The sequence below is a fragment of the Fundulus heteroclitus genome, chromosome 1 (assembly GCF_011125445.2).
Source record: "Fundulus heteroclitus isolate FHET01 chromosome 1, MU-UCD_Fhet_4.1, whole genome shotgun sequence".
NCBI lineage: Eukaryota > Metazoa > Chordata > Actinopteri > Cyprinodontiformes > Fundulidae > Fundulus > Fundulus heteroclitus.
In genome coordinates this window covers 17,574,425-17,584,276 of record NC_046361.1, presented here as the reverse complement: position 1 = coordinate 17,584,276, position 9,852 = coordinate 17,574,425, and the positions used below count along the sequence as shown (strand labels likewise).

The window sequence follows — 9,852 nt, the reverse complement described above, 5'->3', positions numbered from 1 at the left end:
TAACAAATAATGGTGCATGTTTGCTTTTGGAAAATTCTTCAGCAATGAAATCCCTCCTTTAATTTAAAAATAATGATTTCCCCTGGTTACTGTGAGTATTTGGGGGTTCGGAAAAAAAAAACTAAAGTGAGGATTTACTGCTATTTCAATCAAATAAAAATATCAAACACCAGTTTTGGGAATTATCTATTATTGACACTCTTTTGTCTACATAACACTTGTGTATTTTCTTAAGAGTTTTTTATATTTTCTCTGCAATAAAAGCTTAGCATCTCGCTCGTGTAAACGTGAACTGCGCTTGTTCGGGACACGTCGGCGTGATTTCCGGCGGTCCGTGAACGCAGCCGGCAGAAAACTGCGAGAGAAGCAGTGATTGAGGAGAGAGCGGAGCGGCGGTAGCGACGACGGCCATTTTAGAGCTGCCCTGGTAACCGACACTCATCCCCGGGATTTTTATTTTTTCCTGTTCAGCGCAAACGCTCCGCCTGACTGAAGAGCACCGAAGAAGGCTGTGTTCGACTTCCCCGCGGCTGAACTCGAAGTCAGGATGCGGTTCCGAGGGAATAAACGATTCGCATCCGCGGTCGGACTGGTCCTCGGACTACTATGCGCGGTGGAGGCAGCTAAAGGTAACTAAAGCTGGGATTCATCCCCGCAGCGTCTCCGTGGTTTGTCTCTGTTGTTGCGCGCGAGCCTCCCTGACAGGCTCGCGCCAGCTTTCGGGCTGGAGGCTCGTCTCCGCGGAGCCTCCTGGTTCTGGTCGGAGGGGGGGCCGTGAAGGTGAAAGAGGGGAGCTTTAGCCGGGATGCCAGGTCCGCTAACCTGTTCAGGGATGGTGGCGGGTCCGGTGCGGCGCCGCAGCGGATGGATGTGGCCGGCGGGTGGCAAGTGCGAGCCCCGCTGTAACCTCAACCACGACAACGCGTATAATCACGTTGTAACATTTGTTTTTCATCTTGAATTTAATCAGATTAAATAAAATAAAGACGCCCCCCTCTCCAACCTCTTTCTCTCATCTGCATTTGTTTCTATTTTTGGGCTCTTTTTCTAGTCGCTTCGCCTCTTTAAATGAGGAATAACGCAAGCCTCTCTCCCCTCCCCTCCGCAGAGTTTATACATCATTATTACTCGCTCCTTGCAGGTACTCCATGTACAGCTCCTTAACAAAAAGTGCGAATATTATGTTTGCAACTCATTATATCGAATTCCGTGTTTTGTTTTGTTGTGTTTTTGTTTTTTTTCTTCCCCCCCCAGCAGGGGGGCCGAATGAATGGGTTTGTGTGTCCCATCGTGATGGGCGTCTGGTCGGCGGCGCACTGCAGATCTCTCCGCTCACATGTCCTTGTTGCATTTTTTTGTCGGTGGATTTAAAATATGCATGCGCCGTGGAGCTTCAGCAGGAAGATCTGCGCCTGCTTGTGAGCAGAAAGTGTGCAGAAAGTCCAGAGAGTGTTGCTGCTGCTGCTGCTGCCTTCTTTTGCAGCATGTCTTTATTTGCTGCAGGGAGGTCCTCCCTCCTTCCTCCCTCCTCCTCCTCCCTGCTCCTCCCTTTTCAGAGATAAACCCTCTCTGCTTCTACTGCGTGGTTTTATATACTGTGTGCGTTGTTTTCTTTTTATCCTTAAGCTCAATCCTCTGGATCTCCAGAGTGAGCTTCCTGATCCAGGGTGTGTGTAAGAAAGCAGGTGTGGATGTATCAGCAAGCCTGGGCAGCTTCCACCTCCGGCCTTTTGTTGTTGGGGCGTAGATCCATGTGTCAGAAATGGGAATATTGGGCGTGCATTCTCAAGCTGGGCTGAGAGGGGATGCTAACCCATTAAATTTGATTTTGATTCTTTTTTTAAATGTGCAGTAACCTTTTCTTCAACCAAGAGGCAACCAGAGCTCCCTTTTTAATAAGAAAGAGACAACAAAGTCCATGTATGTTGGAGGAAATTCTAAAGGACCATTAATGATTCAGGCTGGAGAGTATTTGTTTTTCTGACGCCAATGTCTTCTAGGGATTGCTTCTTTGATCGGGTCCAGATTTGCTGTAAAAAAAACAACAACAAAAACAAAGTCTAGTTGCTAACGTTCAGGTCTCTCCTTAGCAGTTGCTGTGCAGATTCTTCCTGGTACCATCGTAGAAATAAAAGTCCACAGGGACCCAGTGGTACACGTGTGTCGGCGGTGCTTTGCACCAATTAGCAGGTTATTTTCCAGTCCTATTTACCCACATTTTACCCCCATGCTCAGGGAGACTTGTGTCTGTTTGCGCTGATTATGACAGCAGCCTTGAAAAGTCTGGTTTGATCGCTTCACTCAGGATAAGTAACAAGGCAAAAAGAGAAGAGAAAATTGAGCTTGAAGACATTTTTGAATTACCAGATTTGACCGATTTCAACATCTAAAAGATAAAATCTAGAATCAAATGAACTATAGAGTGCTTCTATTGATTTATACTCATTGATTCACTCCAGCCCCTCATAGATCAGGGTGTTAAACTTGACCTGAGGTTCTTCACCCGGGTCTGGCTTAGATGTAAGGACAGAGGTCACTAACGGTGTTTTCAAGAATCCGTGATTAATTCAGGATGATCCCTTCTGGGCTTTCCATATCTGAAATTGTGCTAATCTAAGACTTCTGAAAAAAAAATAGGGGATTTCTAAGTAGAAAATGTTTCCGGAACCATGAGGATGTATCTTTTCTTTTCCTGACAAACCACACAGGTCCTTTAACGTCTCCCTTTAATTCTGCCTTTTAAAGCCAAACCCCCTGGTATGTTACATCTTTCCAATCCAGTCCAACTTTATTCATAAAGTCCTTTAAACACGCAGAGACCAAAGTGCTGTGCATAAAGCACAAATATAAACAGCATAAAATTCAGTAGCATTGATTAAAAAAACAAACAATATAGGAAAATAAACAGAAAAAAACTGGCATCAAATCAACAAACACCAACATCCTCTTGTGTAGACAGACTTAGACCACTTTATTTGTTATTTTGTATGCACAGAGTGCGTATAGAATGAAATTTCGTTGCATATAGCTTGTAAAATTGCAGTAAAAATTGAAATACAGTATAAGGTGCAGCAGTGATTTAAATGTAGACAATGCAGGAGAGTATTTTAAAATCATTTCTATGTGCAGAATTGATTGTGCAATGGCATTTTTGCAAGAATACAGCTTGTAATTTACCGTAGATTTAAAATACAGTATAAGGTGCAGCACTGATTTAAAAGTAAAACAATGGAAATGTAAACAATGCAGGAGAAAGTCACAGTGTACAGGTGAATATTTTTAAAAAAGAAAACCATTTGTATGTACAGAATTTAAAAACTAAGAGCGTATTAAAAGCCAAAGTGAAAAAAGATGAGTCTTTAAAAGAGATTTAAAAATGGTCAAAGGAGAAGCCTGCCTGATATGCAGCGGTAAATCATTCTAGAGTTTGCTCCTCTGAGCATTTACTCTATATCCAAGGTGTGATATTCATTTCTGTATTTTTATCCATTAAGTTCTTCATGTTTTCTTGATTTATTCCATGTTTTCTAAAGACAATTTGATGCCTCTCGACCGTGTGCTGACCAAACAGACGCAAAACCTGGCGGACTTCATAGGGCTGGGCGATATGGATTAAAAAATAAATCTCCGATTTTATCATACCAAATCTGATTAATAGATTTTTTTCCTCCTTTTTGTTTCATAAAAAGAAATTAAAGAAATTATTTTAAAACCTTGCTTTTTATGTCAAGCATTTCGTCAGGGAGTTGACCTGAATTCAAAGTGCAACTAAAAACAAGCTGTGAAACATGCTTGCAAAACAAGATGGAAACCGTGCCATCATAAACAATGAAAATATAACAAAACATTTGCTGCTAGTGGTATTACACACTGAGCTAAGAACAGGCTTCACTGCACTTGTGAACATCAAACTAAGTTAAAAAAAAGTAAATAAGTAAATGAAGTACCTCGTATTATGGTAAAAAAAAGTTTCCACTTAACAATATTTTGACAATAATTATGCCTAAACATATATTCAGCATCACATGCTGTTCTCTTCATGGAAACCCAATGAGTGTATTGGCAAAATAAAATCCAGAATTTCCAAAAATGAAATCCTTAAGAATTGTAAATTCGAATTAATCGCGCGTATCCCCCAGCATGCTGGTGCCAAGGCTCTGCGTCAAGCTTCACGAAAGGAAAGGCCCGACTGAACAGGGAACAGATTAACCTCTATCCGTGCCCGTTTCTATTTATTTTTCCAAGTTTTCCACGCCAAGCAGCTGAGAATGCTCCGCAGTAACTTCACCGGCTTTGTCATCAATCAAAAGGACAAGAAGGCCGGCGTTGCTCAGTGCTGTGGGGAGACGCGGCAGCGTCCCAGGATGCACCTGCTGCCGTTCCCCGCTCCTATCAGGAAGGAAAACCTGTTGGAGCGACTCTCAGCGGAGGGCTTATCTTTTACTAACCAAAGGTTACCTGCCTATCTTATTTTTATTACAGGCCATCTGGCAGAGAGACGAAGAAGCCAAATACTCCCAACGGTTTGTCCCCCTCCTCCCCCTCCTCCTCCTCTGTGTGTTTCTCGGTATTGAGAGCTTGTTAGGAGACGACTGCATGCCGGCTCTGTAGAAAACAGACGGAGCTGAAGGTTCAGTCCAGACGTGCTGGTTAACATCGGGGTTCTCGTTTAGAGAGCGCGCATCATTTCAGAGCGGGGGATGAATCCGTCTTGTGCTGCGGCGTTGAAAAACTCTCGCTTCTTTTCCAGATGTCACCCTTGTAATGAATTTATTTCTTCTTCTTCTTCTTTTTTTTTTTTTTTTTGCTGTACCCCTCCAGCAGCTGCCGGGTTCGTCCCCGTGTTCCCGAGTCAGTCGTGGGGTCTGCTGCAATGCAACGTCAGCGTCTTCTGTGCAGGCAGCCCCACAGAGGGAGTGGCTGCAGGGGGGTGGGGGGGGGGCTGCTGGGAAGTTTCGTGGCTCATTCATCACTGAATGAAGTCAATTCGAGTCGAACAAATTGGACAGCCTGCTTTGTCAGGCTCCCCTCGCATTGTTGACGCTTGTTCCGAGCCCAAGTCACACGATTGGGTTTCAGTCCGAGCCTCCGCACATGTGTGTGCTTTAATGCATCTTTACGGGAAGAGGAAATAACTTCATCAACTTTTCTCATTAAAAGACTAAAAATATTGCATTGCCGTATCAAAAGTCGGCCTATTTCCCTTGCGTCGACTTTGGCAAGTTTGACGTTTGACGGGACAAATGCTGAAAAAAAAGCTGATTTTTGTTTTTCCTACGCATTAAGTGCAAGGACACTTTCTGCCATTATTGGCCTTCATGTACTTTAATACACCGTTAATAGTTTACTAAAAATCAGATTAAGGTTATGGAAATGTAACCTGACCCTAGCCAGATGGATTTCGCTCCGCCTAGCTTCACTCACATCCATCTGGGACATCTCCATAGGAATTGCCTTTATTGAAGGCTGGGCCTTATTAAAAATCCTTGCATATGATTGGATAAGCCACTTGTCTGTCATCTTTACAGACATGCTATTTCAACCACTCACACTGAAGCTAACCCGTGACGCTGTGAGAGCGACACAGGAAAAAGCAAAACTTTTTTTTATTTTTAATGTGTTTGCGGCTCTAGTGTTTCGCATTTTATTGACAGTGAGCTGACAGGAAGAGGGGGGAAGACAGGCGGCAAAGCGCTGCGGGTCGGAGTCGATCCCGGGCCCGACCGCGTTGAGGACTAAAGGCCTCCTAACATGGTTTCACGCTAACCGCTAACCGCTCCACGGACGCGCCCCGGAAAACAAAACCTGCCAAATGCCGGTCGGGAGAAGGGCGAAAACATCATTTCCACCAACAAAAAGCCTTCAGAGCCGTTCTCTGATGTTCTTTTAATGAAACAATATTAGGTAGATTGGACAACACGGAAGAAATAGCAGCATCAATGTTAACGCTTGCTTCCTCGATGTGAGCTGCCATTGCTATCTGAATCAGTCTCACGTCACGGTCGCTTCTCCACTACGTCACGTCTATGAAACTCCAGCCCTGCGTCCTGATTGGCTAGACAATAAAATTGGTTGGAGAAATCACTTTCTATGGGAGATGTCCCAGATGGATGTGAGTGAAGCTAGGAGGAGCGAGACATGCATCTGGCTAGAGTCAGGTTAGTGGAAATGTCCTTAATAGAAAAATGGGGATTTAAAATACCAGATTTCATTTTCCGCTGTATTCATAACTGGCATCTCTTAGAAAGAAGCAGCAGCTGGTTTTCTGTCATATCCCCTGAGGATAAAGACTCTCAGGGAAATCAGTGTCGGCCATGAAAAGCACGATCGGTGGACCTCCATGCGTGACCATCAAGATACTCCTTTGCTAAAAGAAATACTGTAATCCTTACCATCCCACCTACTTTTATTTCTGTTTTGCACACCCTGATTCTCAATCGGTCGGAAAATCCCGGGAACAAGATAAACAGCCCACCACCAACCTGAACAGCCCCTTTAGAAGCGGAGGGAGCTCATATTTCCCGTGTTTTCACTTAAGGCCACTCTAAGCCTGATCTGTAAGTCACGGCTCTGTGTCGCGGCAATTAGAAACTATGCGAATACACTCGGCTGACAATGCCTGCGTTGTTCGCCCCTCTCATGCCACTCCGGGGACAATGAGGTGTGCTGTCATTTTTGCATCGGTTTACATACTCGCTCGTCCTCTACAATGACGATGTTAGATGTCAAGACGATAATGGCTTAAGGCTTAAAGGCAGGGTATGAGTGTGAAGGAGGGCTTTCTAAAGCCTGCTGCAGCCTATGGGTGCACGGAGAAGCCTTATCGCAGAGCAGCTGTTGGACTTTATAACCGTCACCGCTACTAACAAGCTCAAGAAGTTGTTTACATCGCTGCAGTTTATTACGTTTTGTTTCTTGGTATTCTGCTTTTTTTTTTATGCACAATTTTGCATGCACGCCTTGGGCACATTAGGGTTCGCAGCTCTAAGTTGCACATTTCATTTAATCTGACCATGCCATTGTTAGTAACATTAGACTGTTCCCCTTACTTGCTGCTGACGTAGCATTATTTCCCCACTTAGGGGCAATAACAGGATTATTTTATTTTGTTCGCAAGTTTTGCTTTTGCTCAGGAACGCTCCGCTGACATTAATGTACAAACGAAAGGTAAATGAAGGAATGTGTGGTTTTTAAGGAAGGCAAAGCGGAACAAAACTGTGATCTTTTTTGAAAAAATCCTTAGAAACATAGACATATTTTAGCGGCACTGGGTAGAACTACTGCTTTTTTGTTTTAAACACAGCTAGCTAGCTCATATTATATGTGTCAATGCAGTAAAAACTAGCGGTGGGCGATGTGGATTTTAAGCTTTATCACGATATATTGTGCCGTTGTTGTGATAACCATAGAAATGATGATAAAATACTCGCGTGGTCTTCTTTTAGGTGTGGCTGTGACCGCATGTCAATTAAATCCCAATAAACACAAATGCTGTCCTTAAAAAGAGACATTGAATAATGGCACTTCTAACGCATTAAAACAAAATTCCAAATACATAAAGAAGCATTATTGTTATCACTAAACTGTACACAGTGACTGCATTTAATTATATTTTTGAATGTATGTCTATTTGCCGACGCTCTCAAGGAACCAACAGGACAAAATAGCAAAAATGACAATCCTGGCAGTTTTTTTGGGGTTTTTCAAAAACCACTAATTGGATTTTATCGCGAGATAAACTCAAATTCGTGTCATGATAACAGTAAGTAGAGAACGCCCTACGCCTAGTGAAAACCACGGCCTTTTAATCTCATTCATTTCTCACAGACATTTAGTAACACCGCATTTCTACCTGCAAAAGGTAGCTAGTAGCAATCATTGAACAAGAATGTCGGTCCCTGCGCAGCTCAAACATACCGTGTGTATCTGGAGGTGGAGGAGAAGTCAAACTGAGTTCAGTGAGAAAACAGCACAGAAAGCTGAATAGCAAGTTTGAGCTCGGGAATCTGACTTTTTTCTCTGTGATTGCTTGATGAAGTCAATGCTGGCAAAATATAATAAGTTATAAATAAAGGGAATAAGAAAGTGGCGCTGACTCTAACAGACAGAAATCACTTTTAGAATAGCAGCCTGTCAGGTTGGGTCAATGTTCAAATGCAATTACAGGACCGTTGGTTGATGGTTTAAATGCAACTCTGTTCAAATCTGTTGTATATTTGCTCAGACATAAAAGCTGCAGACGTGTGTAAACTGATCAGAAGCCTTTTGGTTGTGGTGTGCCAGATTGTTTACCAACCAGAGAGGCTCGTCCATGTTCTCCAGCGTGTTCTCGGGGAGTTTTCTCACAGTGAAAGGCTGTCAGGGCGGGGCGGCACGCCACAGTGTGCTCACTGTCTGGGACGTCACAACCCAAAACCCCTCAAGAATGCACGCATTGGATAATCCCCGGCTGCTAAAATGCCGAGGCGTTCTGATTTGCTAATTTGCCTGTGAGGGTCTGAGACCTGCCGGACCCCTCTCTGGGTTTCGGGCGGTGACTTTCCGCTCGTTGGTCGCTTTAGCAGCTGAATGGAGGCGGTGAACCGTAGAGAAAGGGTCGCTGAGTTGTGAATATTAAGTTGGCCGGATGACTTGGAAGTTGTCAGTCACCAAGAAAAGGGGCATGCCTTCAGTTTAGTGCTTAGTTAAGCTGTTTTTTTTGTGTGTGTGTGTGGGAAAACATCAGTGTAGGGGGGTAATTCCATAAAAAAATAAAATCTTAAAGCAAAAATATAATTTTGTAAATGATTTCAATTAAAGTCGAAATTCTTTTTTTTTTTTTTTTTCATTAAATCAACATAAATCACAGCACAGAATAGATTTACACAGTCAATGTACCAACCCAAAAACCTCCCTCCCACACTCCCACGCCCCCACCCCCCACACACATTCACTCACATTGAATGAAATCATTCATGCACAAATTACATTTTCAGGATAAACATTTGACAAGTTCCCATCTATTTTTATGTTTTCTGGCTTCATTATCGGTAAATGTTTTAAAGAAATTAACACTAAAGTGAAAAACTATTTTTGGCATTAAAAATAAACCTTTTACCAAGTACAATGATTAAATTAACGAGTTAAGTGGAACTTCTTACCTCGTGAGTAAGTGACAATATGCAAAGGTGATGTCTGTCAATAAAGCTTGGTGGACTTTTATGTCTTTCTAATGTTTTTGATGTAAACGCAAGGTGTGCAGGAACCCCGCGTTGAGTTATTTTGCTGCGAGTCAAACAGTATCATAATTCAGGTAGCAGAGTAGCTGCCTCCCCCCTGAGTCCTGTTGTTTCCAGGAGAAAGAAGAGAGCCACAGCGGAGCCGTTCTCACTCAGGCTCCATGGGAAACGGGTAACCAGAGAGCCAGCTACCTGCTGCAGGCCAGCCACTCCGGGCCTTCGTCGTCTTGTGGTCCTCGTCGCACACAGAGAGCTGATTGAGTTGTGTTACCCCCCCCCCCCCTCTCCAGGAGAGCTCTGCGGTCGTCCACGGCATGCTGTCGCCGTTGGGCGGCTGAGACTGCACAGCGGACAAGCAGATGTTGTTGCCTGGCAGGGGAACTGGGAAGCTTTTCCTGTCTTGAGTTGTGTGTTTTGGGAGTGTGGGCCCCCCGTTGCCCCCCGGCTTTCCTCTTTCGGGGCTCTTGGGCCTCGGAGAACAGTCCCCGGTCTGTGATGGAAGCGACTGGCGTCAACGAGCTGACAAACGGAGAGGTGTGCCTGCTGTTTGGGACCCGGAGCAGATTGTTCATCGATTCATTCCTGCTCCGGCTTCTCTGCATAATTTAATTTTTTTCAACAAATTTACACGTGC

At 43.9% G+C, this 9,852-nt stretch overlaps 1 protein-coding gene across 4 annotated transcripts in view; it reads left to right on the top strand.

Moving 5' to 3' along the window:
• The first annotated feature begins 351 nt into the window (after positions 1–351).
• Positions 352–9,852, top strand: part of clstn1 (calsyntenin 1) — a 56,868-nt gene continuing 47,367 nt past the window's right edge. For 3 of the 4 annotated variants that reach the window (XM_012850443.3, XM_012850444.3, XM_012850442.3), the window contains exon 1: positions 352–629. In XM_012850443.3, coding sequence (XP_012705897.2) covers positions 548–629 — 82 coding nt within the window. In that variant the 5' untranslated portion in view covers positions 352–547. The remainder of the gene's footprint in view (positions 630–9,852) is intronic. The other variant, XM_012850445.3, reaches the window with a different exon arrangement.